The 20,730-nt window shown below is 36.8% G+C and overlaps 3 protein-coding genes and 1 long non-coding RNA gene across 4 annotated transcripts; 3 read left to right on the top strand and 1 right to left on the bottom strand.

Moving 5' to 3' along the window:
* The first annotated feature begins 5,099 nt into the window (after positions 1 to 5,099).
* LOC141701382 (uncharacterized) lies at positions 5,100 to 5,504 on the top strand. The gene has a single exon (XM_074505045.1). The coding sequence runs from the start codon at positions 5,100 to 5,102 to the stop codon at positions 5,502 to 5,504; it is 405 nt and encodes a 134-aa protein (XP_074361146.1).
* A 1,076-nt stretch (positions 5,505 to 6,580) lies between these two features.
* LOC141701385 (uncharacterized) lies at positions 6,581 to 7,325 on the top strand. Its single transcript, XR_012566763.1, has 3 exons — positions 6,581 to 6,604; positions 6,688 to 6,748; positions 7,277 to 7,325. It is a non-coding gene; the product is annotated as an uncharacterized LOC141701385 (long non-coding RNA).
* Positions 7,326 to 7,426: 101 nt separating this feature from the next.
* Positions 7,427 to 10,414, top strand: LOC141701381 (transmembrane E3 ubiquitin-protein ligase FLY1-like; the record flags this gene model as incomplete). The annotated part of the gene is made up of 8 exons (XM_074505044.1): positions 7,427 to 7,533; positions 7,801 to 7,915; positions 8,004 to 8,063; positions 8,232 to 8,325; positions 8,440 to 8,604; positions 9,205 to 9,533; positions 10,052 to 10,168; positions 10,297 to 10,414. Coding segments are annotated over 8 exons (1,089 nt in total), but the record flags the coding sequence as incomplete, so codon positions are not given.
* Positions 10,415 to 17,644: 7,230 nt separating this feature from the next.
* Positions 17,645 to 19,170, bottom strand: LOC141701380 (amino acid transporter AVT6C-like). The gene is made up of 5 exons (XM_074505042.1): positions 19,039 to 19,170; positions 18,863 to 18,940; positions 18,263 to 18,338; positions 17,882 to 18,061; positions 17,645 to 17,796 (listed from the first exon to the last, which is right to left on the bottom strand). The coding sequence occupies exons 1-5, from the start codon at positions 19,069 to 19,071 to the stop codon at positions 17,645 to 17,647; spliced, it is 519 nt and encodes a 172-aa protein (XP_074361143.1). The 5' UTR covers positions 19,072 to 19,170.
* Positions 19,171 to 20,730: the final 1,560 nt, after the last annotated feature.

Below are 20,730 nucleotides of genomic sequence, written 5' to 3'. Positions count from 1 at the left end.
TCGTCGACCCTTAAACCAAGACGGTTGTTTCCGGTGGAGGAAAACCCCCCACCTGAAGGATCTCAGGCGCAGAGACAACCAATCAAACGCAAGAGGAAAATGATTAAGGATACTCACTCTCGTATTTTAACAGAAAAGAGGAAGCAGGTGCTCTCCAGTGATGCTAGGTTGCATTTACAAAAGTTGCAGTAGAAGAAACTCTTACGAGAACAAGAGTAGAAGGCTCAGATGAAGAGCTTAAGGTGTAAGAAGCTGAAACTGAAAGACTAGCGGTGAAATTGGAAAAAATAAGAGAGATTCAACGTTTACAGCAAGAGTTGAAACAAACGTTGATTAAGGAAGGTGGTGATGAGGAACTTGATTATGTAAAGCTTTCGGAGGACGATGATGATTACTATTATGATGAAGATGAGGTTTCTACTGAGTCTATATATTCAAGACCCCGACATCCTAAGACAATATCTTCAGGGGGAACTTTGCAAGGGTCGATGTCAACAGACTCAATCTTACTAGAGGAGTTCTTAAAAATACAGGAAGATATGGACCAGTTGCGAGATCTAGTTCGCACTCAATCGAGGTTAGAAGCCCCGGTGGAAAGCCCTCTCTCTCGAAGCATCAAGAAAGCAAAAATAGACATGACTTTAAAAACTCTGGCACTTGATCAATTTGATGGATCCTCTGACCCATCGAGTTTCCATAACACCTTTGACAGTCGAATGGTATTTTATGAACACTCAAAAGTCGCCCGTTGCAAATTCTTCTCTACATGCTTATAAGGCACAGCCCTACGTTGGTACAACAATCTCCCATCTAGGTCAATCGACTCTTGGACTATGTTGAAGATTAAATTTCAAACAAGATTTTTAAGCAACTACAAAGGGGGAAAAATTACGGAATCTTTGATTACGATGAGACAACGGCTTAGCGAATCTCTGAGAAGCTATTTAGGTCGCTTTCGTCAATCTATATCTGAGATAACAGACCTAGAGGAGCCTTTGGCGGTGAATTATTTAGCAGCAGGCATTGATGGTAACCGACATGGCATTTTACTAGAAGAACTCATAGAAAAACATCCTCAACACCTTCATGCAACATTCCAAATTGTTGAACACCGTATGACACTCGAAGAGGCAGTGGGTAGTATAAGATCTTTGAGACGCTCTAGTTACAAATATGACAGGTCAAAAGCTCACAGTCCCCGGACTCCGAGATCGCGAGGATATAATTCCAAATACCCTCGACGTTCAGCAGCAAGAAGAGATAATAGGATGGAAGAACATCGAACCGCGAGGGGTCATGAATATCAATGACGGTCTTTCTCAGACCAAAAATGGCAGGCCCGGGACAGAATAGATAAAGAGTTTACCAAACTAACAGTTTGCGACTATCATGAAGATACTGGACACACTATAGAACAGTGCTACCAATTAAGCAATCACATTGAATCCAAAATCAGAATAGGCCATTTCATCCATTATATCTAAGGATAAGGCCAAACTCATCAGAGACAAGATGACAGAATAGTCGATGTAATTTTCGGGGGTTACACCGCCGGAGGTATGTCAAACAACTCTCGTAAGTCGTACGCTCGAGAAGTGTATAATGTTAATCCTCAGTGTCCCAAAAGATACAAGCCTTCTCCATCTCTCGTCATATCCTTCTGGATTAAAGCTATGCCCCAAATATCATACGAGGCCATCAAGATGCGCTGGTTATCACCGCCAAAATCAGCACTAACATAGTAAAAAAGATCCTTGTCGATAACGGTAGTTTTGTCGACATCCTTTATCATCATGCTTTAACGTGAATGGATACAGGAGATAGAAAGCTAGAAAATACCCATTCACCTCTTTATGGCTTCACAGGTAATGAGGTGAAAGTGGTCGGGATAATTGACCTGCCGGTGCTTTTCGGCACGATGCCTTGCCAAGTATGGAAGATAGCTAACTTCCACGTAATAAGTGCAACCTCAAGTCACAATGCCATACTAGGGAGAACGACAATCTTGGCATTAGAAGCCATTACGTCGATCCCTCACTTAAAAATGAAATTCCCGACTGAGTTTGGAGTGGGAGAGATGTGTGGCGACCAAGCCGTGTCAAGACAATGCTACTTCACTACTGTTGTGCATAAGAAGCAAGATAATGACACTCAATCTGTTAATGAAGTCGTTTAGATAGATGCCGGTAGAATTTTCGACATTCCAAGGGATCCCTCATTCTCACCTGTCGGTGAAACGATCGAGATTATGATTGATGAAAATTCCCCCAGCAAATCGGTAAAAATTGGAAAAGATTTAAATCCTCAAATAAAAGATGAATTAACGAGGTTGCTTCGGGAGTTCTCGGACATATTTGCATGGTCACCATCTGACATGTCTGGAATTCCAACTGACGTTGCAAGACACTCTCTGCATGTCGACTGTCAAAAGAATCCTGTCAGACAAAAGAGGCGGACTTTCTCAGATGAAAAGCGTCGAGCTATCGACGAAGAGCTTGATCGACTTTTAGAGGCTCGATTTATCGAACCGGTGAAATTTCCTACATGAATTGCGAATGCTATCCTGGTTAAGAAAAGTAATGGAAAATGGAGAATGTGTGTTGATTACTCTGACCTCAACAGAGCATGCCCTAAGGATTATTATCTTTTGCCAAATATAGATCAACTTATCAACGCAATGGCGGGTCATGAAATGCTATATTTCATGGACGCTTTCTCAGGCTATAATCAAATCAGGATGGATGATCAAGATTGGGAACAAACGGCGTTTATCACACATTGAGGTATCTTCGCATATCGAAACATGCTTTTCGGGTTGATCAATGCCGGTGCGACATTTCAGCGTATGATGGATGAAATATTTAAAAATCAGTTGGGTCGAAACCTCGAGGTGTATGTCAACGATATGATAACAAAGTCAAAATTTTCAAGCGGTCATACCCTAGACCTTCGAGAAACCTTTAAGAATGTTCGTCGTAATAATGTGATTAAATCCGTTAAAATGTTCTTTTGATCTAAAATCTGGAAAATTGTTGGGATTTCTTTTCTCCCAATGAGGGATTGAGGCTGACCCCTCCCAAATAATAGCTATATTTGAAATGAAGGACCCTTCGACCATAAAAGAGGTTCAACGCCTCACTAGATGGATAGCGGCCCTTCGTCGTTTCATACCACAAGCCTCTAAAAAATGCTGTCCTTTTTTTCAAGGTTATCAAAGAGGCTTCAAAGAACAATAAGTTGATGTGGGATGATCAATGTAAAGAAAGCTTTGAAGTATTGAAAACTTTCCTGACAAGCCCACCAATTTTAGCAAGAGCATTGTCTCGTGAAGCTTTGGAAGTGTACATCTCAGCCTCTAATGGGTCGGTAGCCTCCGTTCTAGTCAAAGACGTTGAGGGACGTGAAGCCTCAGTTTACTATGTTAGCCATACTCTGAAAGATGTAGAAACTCGCTACCTACATGTGGAGAAACTAGTTTATGCTTTCGCCATAACAAGCAGGAAGCTCCGTCACTACTTTCAAGGGCGTCCTATAAAAGTCATGACTAATCAACCCCTGAAGCGCATCTTGCACAGACCGGATATGACAGGGCGTCTCGCTGCTTGGACGGTCAAACTTAGTCAGTTTCACATCGAGTACCTATCCCATAGTGCAATAAAATCCCAAATCCTATCAGTCTTTGTTGTAGAATGCAATTTTGACACATCTACAACTGAAGAAACGCTGTTCCCATAGAAGGCCTGTACTCTTTATATCGACGGATCCTCAACAACATCATCAGGGGGTGCATGTGTGATCTTGATCAGTCCAGAGGGCTTCAAAATACAGCAAACTTTGAAATTCTCATTCCCGGTTACAAACGATGTAGCCGAATACGAAACATTGTTAGCAGGAATACGCCTAGCGATTGAGCTGGAAGTGAAAGTTTTAGAAATATTTGGTGATTCCCAGCTTGTCACCAAACAACTGCAAGGCGAGTTTAAGGCACATGATGTTCAAATGTCGACATATTTGAATCTAGTCATGTCCCTGCTGGGGAAAGTTTCGTCATGGACAATCAAGAACATTTACAGGGAAGACAACTAATGGGCTGACGCCTTGTCTAAATTAGCATCATCCGTCGCAGCAACATCAGAGGCAATTTATGTCGAAGAAAGAAATGCTTCTTCTATTGATATGGATACTCCATCCGTCGACATGCTTCTTCTATTGATATAGATACTCCATCCATCGACATGCTGAAGGTTAATGAAATCTCCTCTATTGCAGATTGACGTCAACCTATTTTGAAGTACATCTTGCAGAACAAATTGCCAGAAGATAAGGGTGAAGCCAGAGCCATTTCATACAAGGCAAAGAACTATTATGTGCTAGAAAACAAATTATATCGACGAGGGCTCGTGGAGCCACTACTCCCATGCTTGGGACCTGAAGAGTCTCACACCTCGATAATCGAAGTCCATACAGGAATTTGCGGGGATCATTTGGGTGGAAAGAATTTAGCCCTTAAAATAATGAGGTAAGCTTTGTTTTGGCCCATAATGCGAAGTGACTGTGAAGATTTCTTGCGAAAATATAAATCATGTCAAATATATGGAGCGGTATCTCATCAGCCCTCGATGGAAATGATCCAGGTTGTCAACCCATATCTCTTCTACCAATGGGGTATAGACATCGTGGGTCCCTTCCCGAAGTCCAAAAACGAGGCACAATACATCTTAGTGGCTGTTGACTATGTAACAAAATGGATCGAGGCAAGACCATTAGCCAAAATCCGAGAGAAGGAGATAATCGAGTTTCTAATGGAGTTCATTATATTCAGGTTTGGGGTCTCAAGAATTGTGGTAACTGACAATGGAACTCAATTTGTTGGAGAAAAGTTCACCAAAACACTTTCACAACTCAAGATTAAACACATCAAATCCTCGGTGGCATAACCCCAGGCTAGCAGACAAGTTGAAGTGTCTAACGTATAATCTTACAAGGACTTAAGAAAAGGGTCGATGAATTACCAAGACCGTGGGTCTATGAGTTTCCGAATGTGCCCTGGTCTTACAGAACGACCCCTAGAAGTGCGCGCGGACATATCCCCTTTTAAGATGGCTTTTGGCTTGGAAGCAATTTTACCCGTCGAAGTGTTTGTTAAGTCAGCAAAGGTCGAGTATTTTGATGTTGAAGCCTCACGAGAAGGAATCCAACTTCATAATGTTCTTATGAAAGAAGTTAGGGACGAGGCATCGAAGACAGTACTCCAACAACAAGCGCATACAACAACTTATTTCAACAAGAAAGTAAAGGTTAAACAGTTTTTGGTTGGGGATCTAGTCCTTCGAGAGTCAGCGGCTTCACAACCCACCATCACGGGAAAGTTCAAAGCTCCATGGGAAGGACCTTATCAAGTAACAGGGCTCATCGCGCCAGGAACCTACCGACTGTCTATGCTCGATGGTACACCCATAAAAAATGCTTGGAATGCTATTCACTTGAAGAAGTATTATCAATAGTTAAGTTATTTGAATTGTGAGAATGAAAAATGTCAACTTTCAGACTATAAAAATTAGTCTTAACGAAAAGGGGTTGATATGAGATCCCCGTTAATAGCCTGCTGTTTCTCTTTACAAGATCAAGCCAGGTTTATGGTGTTACAAGATAGAGATGGTTTTGCATTTCAACGTCCATGACTCCATTCTTAACCTGTAGGAGGAATCTGCCATAGAGAAGCAGACTTATTGACCTTTGCAAACCAAGCTACCACTTTCAACAAGGATTGTTACTTCTGAAAACCTTCAACAGATCTATGTTGCTTTGAATTGGCTAGATCGCCTAGTGGATTGGTTTCTGCTAATTGGAAGGTAGAACCGAGGACTACTATGATTTGAATATATTGCACAAAACTTTAGGTTCTTTAAGTTAGAATATTTAGATCCTTACTTGGGCCTCACCTGTTAAGTGAAAATATAAGAGCCTTTCCTTTTTACTTCTTGTTTTCTGATCACTATTAATTACTGCTCTGTTGTTTGGCTCTTTATGTTGAGTTTCCGTAAAAGCCTGCATCAACTCCTATACCTTGTGATTCAGTTTGACAAACTTTGTGTGTTTTGTTTACTGGATTAGATGTCAAGCTTTTCTTGTTATGATTTTATGGCCCTTCCATGTTGAAAGGCTTTGGCACTAAATATTATGGGCCCGAGTCCAGGATCTTATCAAGGAACGACCAATCGGAAGTAATTCTATTATTCGTTCTCCTTCTCTCTGTGATAAAACCTTTTCATTTAGGGGATACCAACTGACTGAGGAGTAACAACTGTCTGATTGATTTGGTAAAAAATGAGATTCGTCCTTATTCCCTGCCTTAATTTTTGTGGCTGAAGTTTTTGCCTAGTGATTTCATCTGTAACTGTTTAATGTTTTATAGTGTTCTTCTATGGGGTATGCGACATACTTGTTTACTTCAGTTTACATTATCATCTTGCATGTTTAGCCTAATTAGGATGGTTATATTCTATAAGGTGTTTGAAGATGAACATAAAGTCTGGGGTGCAACAATCAAAATAGAAGGGGATTATATATGGCTCTTACGACTACTTCGAGCAGTAGCCTACACGTACTGATATGATTTGCACCCGTGACTCCAGTTATAAATCTTATAGCATGTTCAGTACTGATATATGTATAATTATATTGCAGAGAAAAAGCAGGAGAATCTGGATACAAAGATGATTACAATATCTCCAATCCACATTACTCGGTAATTATCATAACAATTTGAATTGAATATTGTTTTTGGCCATATGATACGTGATAGTAAATTGTTGATTAAAGTATCTCACATCATTAATTGTTATCAAAAATTAATAGTAATGTTATTTGCCATTGTATAGTTCCTTATCACGTAATTTACCCTGTTACTTGTGGCACACTGGCGTATCATATGCAGCAGCAGGACCGTGATAAGCTGTAGAACTTCGGACTATATCAATGAGATCTAGCAACTTCGGGACATCAATTACTCATTGTTACCCTTTTCTTGAGGATCAACAAGACTTTGGTGCCTGTTGTGCGAAAGCTTCTTCCAGTTAGTTCTATATATTTAGTCTAGAACTAAATTATGTCATTTTGAGGGTGTTTCGGGGGGGGGGGGGGTTCTCTAATAATCACTTTTTCTGTGAAGTTACTCCCTCACAAATATCAATTGTTAAATTTCGCGGGGGGGGGGGGTGTTCGACTAGAGTTTTGAAATTTTTTAACTTACATGACGTGCTATGCCTTGAAACAGTTTGGACTTCTCACATCCCAGGATTTTCAAGAGTTTCAATGGGTCAAGATTTGGAACAGAAAACTCTGTGTGATATCTACTTCATTATTTGCAATTTTTTTTCTAACTCTGTATTGGCTAGAGTCCATACTAATTACTAACTTATTCATTTTTGTTGTAGCACCTGTGATCGACATAGAGAAACATTGTAACATCACAGTAAGGGCTCGGATATCACGTGTCCCGTCCATGCAAAGTAGTACGTCCTTTTCCATGGAGCGTAAACTCTCAATGTTATTTACTTTTTCAGTTTCAGAAATTATAATATAAATAATGCAAAGTATTATGTCTTCCATTGCACTGTGCCCCAATGGTAAGTTATATTTAGGATCCTAAAAATTTTGTAATTTATAAAAAAAATCTTTTTAATGGAACAATTGCTCAAAATTTGTGTGAAAATAATTTCCGGCTGGGTGTAGTGGCCTACAATGTTATTCATTTTATCATGTGCTTTTACTTTGTTTAGATGAAGCTGCAATAATAAGATTTTTGATGGATGACAATGGAGATTGTCTGCCGCCCATGCAATTGAATGCAACTTCTGTAAATACTGAGATGTTTTTTGACAAAGCATTTAATTACAACCTGATGGTCACTTTTGTATCCTTCTCTAACATTACTTGATCAAACATTATGTATTGATAGATTGAGAATGGTTGATTTTCCTTAACCGTCTGCCATATATTAGATCTCTATCCTTCAAGTTCTCCTGTTAATTCAGCAAAGGAAACATAGCAACACGCAATCTGTAAGGGTTCCATCTCGATCCTATATGTTGCTTCTGTAGGATTCACAATTTGTGCCAGTGATCAGCTACTGCAGTTTTGTTGTTTTGAGACACTTGTACCGTTCTTATTTTATGGATATTTGCAGTTTCGTTAAATACTAGCTGACGGATATTCCATCCTACTGTCAGGGAGCTGTCAAAGTTTCAAGTTTCACAATTGGACAACAGGCTATCATGGATGCATACCTTTGTCTTTTATATCTGACTGCAGGAATCACAATTGGTAATTAGAATAAAACTTATTCTCTGTCTTTGGCATTGACCAAATTATATTATTTTGAAAAACTATTTCTCACTACTTGTGTTCTCCATAATCGTCACTTCTTCATGTATGCAGAACAATTATATAACGCATTTGCCACTGCTGCATTCTTCAAGTTTGTTGTCTTCTCTTTTTGTGAGTTGAGATTTTTTCTCCATATATGGAAGGCAAATAGGCCTATAAATTACATACAGAGTGTGGAAGCGAAGCGTGAACTTTCAGTTCTTTGTATTTATTTCTGTGAGTAAAAATTTTGCTTAGCTGTTTGTAATGAATTTCTGTTCTGTATGCATACCTTTGAAATTCATAACTTGAGATTCACATTGAACATTTATCACTATGAATGCACTTATACCTGAATCTCGGGCCACTCTGTATAGGAATATACCTTTTTCAATTTTAAATTTTGAATTGCTTCCCCAATCTAACATGTATCTCTGTTACTTGGATTACGTGTTCTGATATTCGTACATGCAATGCTAAGATTATGATCATTTTATTGCATGAACTTGTGCAACGTTGTGCTGTTGTAGTGTTTGGCAGTATATGTCAGGTTCATTCTAGTAACAGAAGATATTATTATACCAGAAAACATAATCATGATTCTTTTGAGAGGATATATACGGTTGCCAGTTCTGCTCCAGAACAGTTGCAATCCTAAGCTATACTCTTCTTCTGTATTTGAAAGAAAAGCATTTGTGTACTTGTAAAATAAGATTTCTGATAAAAACATTTGATGGCGTATAACTTTTTTGTGGAATAAAAGTTATGGATATTTATTCTTAGTAGGGAAGTAGTGCTACTTCACACTCACACATCTTTATGGTTTACGTTTTGCAGGTGGTATCCTTTTGGGAGTTATTCTGTGCACGTATGAGTTCCCTAAATTCCTTCCAGTTATTACTCTGGTTGTGCACTCCTACTGGATACCTCAGATCGCCACAAATGTTTTTCGTGACCCAAGAAAGCCACTACAGCCTAGTTATATTATTGGAATGAGTGTAATTCGGCTTGCAATTCCTTTATATATCTTTGGATGTCCCCGCAACTTCATGCACATTAAGCCTGACAGGAGTTGGTGCATCTATTTGGTGGGTTTTGTTAATTTGCAAGCAAACATTCTTCTTCTACAACACTATCTTGGATGTCGATTCTTCATTTTTTGGCAAGTTTGATGTAACTTTTCACCATATATTAGTTCGTGCAACCCTTCTCTATTTTGTTAATTAGTTTATGTAACTCTTCCCTGTTATTTTTATATAAAATCAAGGGAGAGAATGCCTAATCCCTGTATATTGTTGTAAAGAGAGTGCCAACCAATATTCTGAGGAGCTGCAATAACTATAATGCTTAAGGATTCTTAAATAAATGAGGAACCACAATCAATTTCATACTTAGGATTTCTCATATCGATGTGATAAGACATCACTCTAAATCCCTTGTGTTTTTCAAAAAACCTTGATGTAAATTATAATATGTTGTTTAACATTTAGGCAGGGAATCGTGACATGTTTTTTAGAGTGTAGTATTGTGTCAATTTATTCATGAGTCCTGTCTGTATAATGCTCTTTTTCATTGTTGCTTGCAACTTTTGTCTTCTGTAAACCATGGCTTCGTAATTTTTTTCATCAAATTATGAAAATCATATCCTAACTTTGATCTTTTTCTTTCATAGATCCTCATGCAGATGTTTCCACTAAAATATAATTACCATAAATGGCCGGATCAGAATGTAAATCATGCCAGTGACTGTGTCATTTGCATGACGCCCATTGATTTCACTCAACATCCAGATTTTTGCATGGTACTTTTGGACAGCTTTCAGCTTGAAGTTTAAGGCTATGTAAAATTTAGTGAATTAAAAATGTTTAAGGCTAAAAGGTAGCTAGGCACTCCCTGTTTAACTAACGTTGTCCGAACCTATATGTGCAGGTAACGCCATGTGAACATGTCTTCCATTCACATTGCTTACTTAAGTGGATGGATATAAAGATGGATTGCCCAACCTGCAGGGGGCGACTTCCACCAGTGTAGCTATAGGGACGGAACCAGAAATTTTTTTTGGAAGGCCAAAATATAGAACATGACTTTTGAAGCCAAAATTTTTTGAGACATTATGGATTCGCAAGAACCATACTATGAATTTATGTGTATAAAACCTCAAAATGTGTAAGGTTTGCGAATATATCTGGGGCACATCAAATTATCTAATCTATATATATATATATATATGGAGTTACTCAAATGAGATCCCCAATTATATTGAGATATGAGATCTAATCTCAGCCCTTTATTTTAATTTTTTTATAATTTTTTTAAACCTTACCACACAATTATTGCTCCAATCCAACAGTTTTTTATCCCTCCCTCTCATCGACACCACCCCAACCCGTGCACTCTCTCTCCACCTCCACCACCACCACCTGACACCGCTGCCGCTCCATCACTCATCGTCGGACTTTTATATCTCTCTCATTCCCCCTCCTCTCTCTCTCTCTCCATCTTCATACTTTCAAGGAATGAAAAAGAAGCAAAAAATGCACTAAAAAAACTCAAAAGAAACTTAGGAAATGTGCTGCATTAGTAGCTCTTTTACCATGATGATTAATAGACAAAATCTAAGAAATGCGGACAAGACCACAAGTGTTGAACAAAAACAAGCACATCTCTATTAACATTTCATTCATGTCTCAATAGGTTGAACAAAGTTTATGATAAGCACCAAGACAGAAATTTTCCAACAACAAGGATAAAACAAAAATTATATGGATACCAAAAATGAAGGTGGTCCTAATCGGTCCAAAGGCAAGACAAGAGGACGGAGGAGTGATCCAGGAGAATGGTGAGTGGATGATGTGGAGAATGTAGCTGACATGGACTTCTGATCAGTAAATACTAAATACTTTATTAATATTTGACGAAATATTTTTTTAAGTTGGTCATTTTGAAAATTTTGATTGATGAGTACAGTATACTTTAGCTCAATTGCGTTTACCAAGTGAAAATTCTTAACCGTAAAAATATAAAAAGTTTACATGCATTTGGGTGAGTTATCCATCAAAAAGCCCTCGAATGTATATAATTACTTGAGTTCAAATTTTACTTGAGTGCGATTTTACTATTTTTAACATTCTACATCCTCAGTTCTTCAGCATTTTAAGTATCCAATAAAAACATTTTTTTACATCCATTCAATAATATAAACATGGGCAAGTTAGCTCAGCTAGCCTGTACTCAGCATCCTTTACGGTTCCCGAATTGATCATTGTCTCTATTGTATCAAACTACACAGGGACGGATTTTAGGGGGGAATGGGGTGGCCATGGTCCCCTCAAAACCTCCCCACGAGCTTACATTGTTCCAATTATATATATAGGGTCTTACTCAAATGAGAACTCATTTTAAAATGAGATATGAGATCTAATTTATACCACACAAAATTTAAAACTACTTTTAATCTACACCACTCATTTTAAATCTCAACATCATCTTCACTAACTATCACCTCCCCCATCTTCATTCTAAACCAGCCAACCACCGCCGCCTCCAACCGCCGGACATCACCATTTCCGGCAACCACTACCTTCGGCGACCTCCAGAAAATCACCACTGTCAAACATATAATCACCGCTGTCAAAATAAGAAATCACCGCCGGAAACATAAAAATCACCCCTCCGGGCACCTGTAAATAACAAATCAACATCGGAGAAAAAAATCATCACAACTGGTCACCACTTTTATCCACCAGATCCGGCCACCAACTCCGTTCATCGACTATGATCACCAATATCATCACAAAAATTACTAGATCTAATTATCACCTCCTTTTATATTTCATCATCTCTAACTATCACCTCTTCCATATCTCCTTTCTGCTTACCACTACCTCCAACCACCATTTTCGGCCACCACTGTCGCCGACCGCCACCACCACCGCCACCACCACCACCGGCAGCCACCGGAAAATCACCATCGTCAAATACAAAATCACCACTGTCAAATCAAAAATCACCTCCGGAAAATAAAAAATCACCACCTAAAAATTGAAAAATCAAACCCAGAATATAAAAAATCGCCTTCGACAACCTAAAATTACCACATCTAACAACTATTTATGTCCACCAGATCTGGCTACCAGCTCCTTTCATAAACTCCGACCACCATATTTAAATTTAAATCACCAACAAATAAACTATAAGCACCAAAATCGAATCACACAACCGAAAAATCATTAGACGACCTCAATCAATCCCAACAATCATCACAAACTCTAATTAACTAATTAAAACTACAAAGATGTTGCATAACACAAAAACAAAATTTGTGATAAATTAAATATGTACAGGTTGAACGAATTTTTTACAATGGGGGTATAAAGGAGGCCATGTAAATCTCCGTCATCAGTGATTTTGAAACGGAAGTGGTTGTTAAGGATTGAGATTCCGGCATCGACGGTGAATGTTCCGGTGGGAAAGAAAACAAGCAGTGGAGAGAGTTGATGAGTTGGAGATTAAAAGAGAGGTACGTGATGTGTATTGTAAAAGATGTAGAGGAGGTCAGGCGGCAATGGTGGATGGTGGTGGCGGAGGTGAAAAGAAATGGTGGAAGTTTGATGAGGCGGCTGCGACGGCGGGTGGCGGAGGGTGGGGGCGGTGGAGAGAGGAAAGTGTAGAAGGTGGATATATTATGTATGTATACAAGTGTGTGTGAATGATTTGTGGCAGGTGAGAGGTGAGAGAAACAGAGGAGATGAAATTGGCAGGAAGGAAGAAGGGATAAAAAATGTGTGGTTTAGATTATAAAAAATTAATAAAAATTAATGGCCGGGATTAGATCTCATATCTCACCAAAATAGAGGTTCTCATTTGAGCAATTCCCTATATATATATATATATATATAGGGAGTTGCTCAAATGAGAACCATGAGATATGAGAACTATCTCAGCCCTCTATTTTAATTTTTTTATAAATTTCTTTTAATCCCCACCACACAATTATTGTTCCAACCCAAAAATTTCTTTATCAGTCCCTCTCATCAACACAACCCCAACCTTTGCTCTCTCTCTCCACCTCCACCACCCGATGACGTCGCCGCTCCATCACTCATTTTCGGACTTTCATCTCTCTCTCTCTCTCTCCTTCCCCCTCCCACTCTCTCTCTCTCTCCATCTTCATCCCCTACCTCCAGCACAATCCTCATCGCCGCCGACGTCTTTCACTTGAAAATTAACGACTACAAAGATATACATAGCCTCCGATTTATATTTTTGATCAGAAAAATTCCACTAGCCTTTTATCATGTACGGATATAATTTATCATAAAATTGCATTTTCTTTGTTGTGTATTAGTCGTTTTAATTTAATTGTGGTGATTTTAGCTTGTATTTGGCGATTCTTATGTAATTGGTGGTTTGTATATATGCTCGTGGTAGTGATATTGTGATAATTTTTTTTTAAATGTGGTGTTCTTTAATTAAATTTGGAGGTTTTGGTAATGATATTGGTGATTGGAGTTAATGATGGAGTTAGTGGCCGGATCTGGTGGGTAGAGGAAGTGATCAATTATGGTGATTTTTTCTCCGGCGGTGATTTTCTGTTTACCGGTGGTCAGATAGAGTGATTTATGCTATTATGGTGGTGATTTCTTATTGTGGTGATTTTTCATTCTCTGGTGGTAAGTGATATTATATTTGACGGTGATGATTATTGGTGGTCGCCGGAAATGTTGGTCGTCTGAAATGGAGGTCGGCGGTGGTTGGAGGCGGCAGGTGGTGGAATTTGAAAGAATAGGGTGATAAAATATTTAAATATTAAAAAATTAATGTGTGGTAAAGTATTAAATAATATATAAGAATCAGTGGTTATGATTGAATCTCATATTTCACAATAAAACAGGTTCTCAGTGGAGTAAGATCCTATATATATAAGTATAAAATGTGTATATTAATAATACTTTTTTTAGTTTTTGAGTTATTTATAATTTAATTTAGGGACTACAAATGTTACTAATTATTGGAGTACAATGTTGCCAAGTTAATATGAAATTGAGTGAAAATAAAATATTAATATCCATGATGATTTGACAAGGTTAACAACTATTTTGGCAATCCATTGTTGGAGATGCTCCAAGATTTGTGAATTTATATGGGGATCATCAATTTATGGGAGGACGAAATACACTATCTAATCAATTTTTATACATAATTTGGAACATTGTAAGCTCATGAAGAGGTTTTGAGGGGACTATGGCCACCCATGCCCACCTTAAATCCGTCCATGTGTAACTTGATACAATAGAGAAAACAATCAATCCAGAAACTCTGAAGGATGCGGATTACAAATTAGCTGTAGCCTAGCTAACTTGCTCATGTTTGTATAATTGATTGAATGAATGTAAAATGTTGTATTGCATACTTAAAAAATAGAAGAGCGGAGGATGTAAAGTGTTCAAGAAACGCCGGTTGTGATATGTAGTTAACCAGTCAAATACAATAAAGTAAAATTATACATTCAAGTGCTTCTTGATGATAACTCACATAGTGACGAACTCATGCACGCACCATGCTTAACTGTAAAAAACTCTTTATGAACTTATGTAAACTTATTAGTTTTTTATACTAAGGAATTTTCACATGATAACTAGCATTGAGCTAAATCATTACGCCCTTTTTATATGACGCTTTAACTTTTACACACATTTCAATGTTTTTTAACTAGGCAGATAAAGTTTATTTGCACAATTTTCTTTCTGTGAATAAAAATAGATAAGTTTTTTAATTCACAAAAATAATTTAAAAAATTATAATTCTAAATAACCGGATTGAAATATGTGCAAAAATTAAAGCCTTATATAAAAAAATAGAGGTTGTATTACAACAAAATTTTGAGTCGAACTACCAACTTAAAAAAGTATTAACTGAAATGAATTAAGTAAAACTTTTACATTGGTTAAATCATTGGTGTCGCTAAAATCTTAACGTAAAAATGAGGTATAGAAATAGAGTTTAGCAATGAATTCATTACTCAATTTTGTTTCATCTTCAATTAGAGGCCAACAACTAATTTTATTGTTTTAATTATTTAGATATTAAATTAATTTAATTAAAAATTGAACATGCTCATTAATTTTTGTATGGTTATAAAAATATCATATTTTTAATTTAATTTTATTTAATCCAAGTTTAATACAAAAACTCCTGAATCGACTGCAAATCTAACTATGACTCCAACTCGGTCTGAAAATGCCGAACGATAAGGCCTAGTCACAATGAACCAAGGCCTACATATGTTATTGGGATTTTAGGTATTTCCGATTATTACATGTCTCACTTGAATTTAGGTTTAGGTATAGCCTTGGCTTACCCTCTTATCCACCAAGGACGATAATCCATCGGATTACATGATAATTGATCCACCAGACTACAAGGTAAGTGATTCCAAGCATACAACTTTAAATTGGAGAATTACCTCCAAAGTTTCTCAACGAGGATAACCCATTGAATACATAAACAAAGCTCTCAATTAGAATAACCCATTTAATAATTAAAAGCTATATCAATAAAAAATAATCTTAAAAGAGAACAAATATATACCAAAAAACTTATATATCAGCATTCAACCAACATATTTCTATATCTACATCTACATCAACATCAAAAACTATATACTTACAATTACATTCCTAACCTATCTAGCTCACTAAAGCCGCATTCCCCAAGCAATTCTCCCCAGATGGATATGCTGCGAAACCATAAATAGTATCAGCTGAAGCAAAGTAGGTAGCAACACGTACAACTTCCACAAAAACTCTAGCTTCGTCAATGACTTCATAGATCTTGCCTTTGTGCTCCCTAGTCGCAGAGCAATATGAGTTAATAATCAGTCTAAAAGCAATACAACCGAATATTTAGCACAAAGCTGAAATTAAAAAGTTATCTCTGGCCGCTATTGCTTTAAAACTTTTACAGTTGAATAAATTCTCTCTCATAATTTGCTTAACAGCTCGGATAATGACTAAAGTAGGGTGTCCTGGACCTTGATTAGGAACCATTGCTCTCAGCTCAACTAAATCAATAATTCGAAATAGGGTAATTCAAAGAGCTTTCAAGATAAGAAAAAAATCACTGACTGATTAAGGCTTGGTTGTCGCTGCTAGAGTGAGAAGAAGAGAATCTATCTAAAACAACTTTACCAAATTAGCAAGGGTCGTGTCACATCAGAATATGTTTGTAGAGCCTTTCATATCAATTACAAAAATATATAAATAATAGTGTAGCGAAGCAATATATGAAACTTACCTTATCATGAACACTAAAAAATCCGGTAATTTGGAATGTGGCTCCTGACAAATAATCAATAACACTTCTGGATAGTCCTGCTAGAGTAGAAAGGGGTATCACCAGTAGCCGATTCAGGAATTTATCAAACATACAATTTATTGTGAAAAATCTCATCCGAACAAAAGTCATCCCAATGGATGCTTCCTGCTGTAGTAGCAGCTATAAGTAAGAAATTTGGTGACACTCTTGACCAGAAAAAATACACTTATAAGCTTAAATTTGGACAAAAAAAATGATTAGAGCAGCTCCTAATTTATTCTACATCATCTGGATTTAAAGAGATGCAAAAAAGAGTAACAGTGAGAAAGATGAATTAAATATGTACATATCCACACACATGAGATAAGAAATCAGACCAGCCAAGTATGAAATAATTTCTAACAGTAACCACCTACTCACCTCTTCCAGTATAATACGATCCCATTTCACGGAGTGTAAAGTAGATTTGCCGTTACAGGATCCATATTCAACTCCTTCCGACTTGTTGGTAGAAGAACCAGCTCCAAAAGTCTTATCCTTGTTGTAATGCTTCCCTTTCTTTGAAGACTCCTCCTTTCCTTCATCCACCGACTCAACACCCTTGCCTTTCTCTGATCTGTTTAGTTCAGGATTCTTACCCTTCTTCTGTTTCGACTGCTTATTAGTTCTAATAGCATTTGGACCGCCAAAATATTTCAGGTGAATAGATATCTTATGTTCATAAAATAATAACTTTCCACACCAAATGCACTTATGTTTAGCTGGCATAACATTTTTCCTGTACTCAGCTTCAACAATAGAATATGTAGTAATAACAAAATCATAATCTGAGAATTCATGAAGGGTTTTGCCTCTGTTGCCTCCATGACACACTAGCACCTTGTTGCTACCTCTTAAGTTAAATGGATCAATCTCATTTACCCATTAAATAATAACAACAAGAGGACATATCACAAGTTGATTAATTTACAATTATGTCTGCCATAATGGAATCCCCAAACAACAGGTATCTGAAGATCCCAATGGTAAAGTAGATTCCTGAACAAAGTACTAGAGAAATTCGAACTGAGGTCATATCTGATGCTTCCCTAAGCGCCCCTCCAATAATATGAACTGAAATTAAAAACATTTTCGTAAGTAATTTCCTCAGAAAATTAGTGTCATTTAAGAGTGCTTGTTTCTCTTAGTTGTAACTAACCATTGATGTGAAAAGTGAATGCAGTGACGGTGACTGGAGATGAAGCGAAGAGGTTAAAGAAGGAGGCTCGATTGTCCAACTGAGGTATGAGCTTTGGTGTATTTGTTTTGCCTTCTAAGAGTGCTGAGATTGCCATTCCTGAGCATATCCCCACAAACACCAATGCTAACAGAACTGATACTGCTGAGCTAAACCTTAATGATTCTTTAAAACAAAAAACAAAGAACAGGGATACAGGGATCACTAAACTGGAACATAGCTAATGTATGTACGAGAGAGGTCTACATTGATTATTTGTACTGACCTACTCGACCGAACAAAACTAGTGGTAGTGAAATGAATATTAGAGTAAACAAAAGAGCGAAAGCTCGAGTATTCCACCAGTGGATGCCAAACCATTCTTGCAGTACTCCCAAGTGAACTGGTCTGTCCGGCTGGTTTCCTGATAATACATCCCCTGTAAACAACACATTAAAATGTTATTAGACATTTATACACACACTCAGGTGCCATAAATAGGTAATGTAAACTCTAATGAATAGTAGGAATTTCCAGATACATGATTCTTGATGAGTAAATAGACTCTGTGAATATAACACGTGCAAGGTTACCTTAAAGTAAGTTGATTCCTATACAAAATGTTGAAACCCTTGCGCTGCCATTTTAGCACTTCTTCTCTGATAAGATGTCGACCAACATATCGTCAGAACCATCCAATACCTGGACAAGCATTATTTCTCTTATCCAGTCTTATATACATACTAATATGAGCATGCTCCACAATCCAGACCAGCATCAATCAACTTTTTAGTTGTAACATTCTTATACATTTAATTAGTTGGAACATGCAAGATATCCTATGGCACTAATTAACCGCGACTAATAACATATAGCTTTGCAGTGATGCATTTAGAGCTCAGGAATGTAAAAGGCATCTGTCGATGTCATAACCGTCAATTATTATCATGAACGGGCATGTACCTCTGGCATAAAAATTACAACATGATTTAGTGTCTGAGCATCAAATTTCGAACTGTTTGGCTTTTCTAGACCCAACACCTACAAGATGAATGAAGCAATGCAGTTAATCTTAATTCTATATTATCTTTCAGTGAACGCTCTACATAAATAAATCTATAAATTAAACTCTAACTTACAGATCGAGCAAAATCAATAACAGAAATTTGCATTCCTAAGAAGATCCCAAGATATGGAACTTTATTTCTCTGGCATAATTAGCAGCCAGTATCATTCCTTTAACCCCATGATCCCCAAATTCAACAGGAACCAACACACGTGCTGCACTCTGAAGACATGGATAAAATAACAGTTCAAATCATTAAGAAAATATAATATTTGGGACCCTGCACAGCCACCGAAAAACACAGCATCCCCCCACTAATGTTAGAACATCAATGTAATCTTCAGCTATAAGCTACACAAATAAAATCATTTATGCAAGAACGAAATGACAACAGTAAATTCTAATTTGAATAGGCTTTCCTCCAAAAATTCCGATTCAACATGAAATTCTAAAAAATTAATATCAATATAACACCTGTCTAGCAGTAACAATAAAAAGGCCACCAGTACAGATTATATAAAGATCTGTAAACCCAACTTCTTTCAAGATTAACAATACATACACCAACTTTTAATCTTTTAATCGAGCAGATTAGAAGTTAATCTTTACTAATCAATCAAACCCAATTTCTTTTAACACTAACAAAGCTCCAAAGACCTGTAAACAAAACTCTATTAAAATAAAAACATAAAATTTGAAAATAAATTCAAAATAAACTTACTTTTCTCACATAAATTGAATAGACCCAACTTCTTTCAAAATTATTTAGTACAAATAGGGGTATAATTAGGTTTGTAGAGAGTGATTGAGAAGAGAGGCAGTGAGAGATGAGGGAGAAGAGAGACTGAGAGAAGAGAGATGAGACACTGAGAGAGAAGAGAGAAAAGAGAAGAGAGAATGAGAGAGAGGGGGAACGGTTTTGGTTAAAGGGGGAAAAACTCAATATAAAATTTTTGGTTAAGGGGGAATTTTTTGGTGTATTAACGGGGGGAAAGAAAGAAGCGGACCTTTTTTATTTTTTTTTTAAAAACGATTATAAACATCGGTTAGTTAAGATACCCATGTCTTACAATACCTTTAACATCGTTTTTGAAGCGACCGATGTTAAAACTGCTTTTAACATCGGTGAAATTTCTAACCGATGTTAAAGGGGTGATGTCGTATGCACTATTTCTCGTAGTGGTGGGTCCCTACTAATGTGGAGGGCTAAATTTTAAAATTAGGAAAGTTATTGTGTGAACTAGTAAAATGTTAGTGTTAAAAATAAAGAAAGCTTAATACAAATTTTAAAAGTTATTTTCTAGTTTTCATTTTAAGGATTATTTCTATTTGAAAAAATGTATATATATATATGGGTCAAGTTCTATGGAGACCATATTTCTGAAGTATGTTTATGAATATCACTAATTTATTAAAATTATTGAATATCATTTAAGTTTAATAAGTATAATGTGTATATTCTGCAATTTAAACAATTTTTTTGCAAACTAAACATGTTTCGTAGGATAAAATATTTTGTAATATTCTACATGCAGTACATGTATGATATTCAATATTTTGAATAAAATAATGATCTTTGTAGAACATAATTTGTAAAATATTACATTTTACAATGTTTATGCAAGATTTTAGTTGCAAAACATAAGTGGTCTCCAAGAAAAGCATGGTCTTCATAGAATTTTACTCATATAATACATACATATACATTGTAGGAATTTCAAAAGAAATCTTGCTTAGAGAGAGAACTAGAGAGTCCTACCGATTA

This window comes from Apium graveolens, unplaced genomic scaffold (genome assembly GCF_009905375.1).
Source record: "Apium graveolens cultivar Ventura unplaced genomic scaffold, ASM990537v1 ctg3791, whole genome shotgun sequence".
NCBI classification, from domain to species: domain Eukaryota; kingdom Viridiplantae; phylum Streptophyta; class Magnoliopsida; order Apiales; family Apiaceae; genus Apium; species Apium graveolens.
This window is presented reverse-complemented; position numbering and strand designations above follow the sequence as displayed.

Bases quoted from the DNA above. Each gene is read 5' to 3' on its own strand.
- LOC141701380 (XM_074505042.1), bottom strand. From the start codon at position 19,071: ATGCAAATTTCTGTTATTGATTTTGCTCGATCT. The intron at 18,941-19,038 runs GTAAGTTAGAGT...TTCATCTTGTAG, and splicing joins TTATTGATTTTGCTCGATCT to GTGTTGGGTCTAGAAAAGCC. The intron at 18,062-18,262 runs GTGGAATACTCG...TTAGCTCAGCAG, and splicing joins GAATGGTTTGGCATCCACTG to TATCAGTTCTGTTAGCATTG.
- LOC141701382 (XM_074505045.1), top strand. From the start codon at position 5,100: ATGGCTTTTGGCTTGGAAGCAATTTTACCCGTCGAAGTGTTTGTTAAG.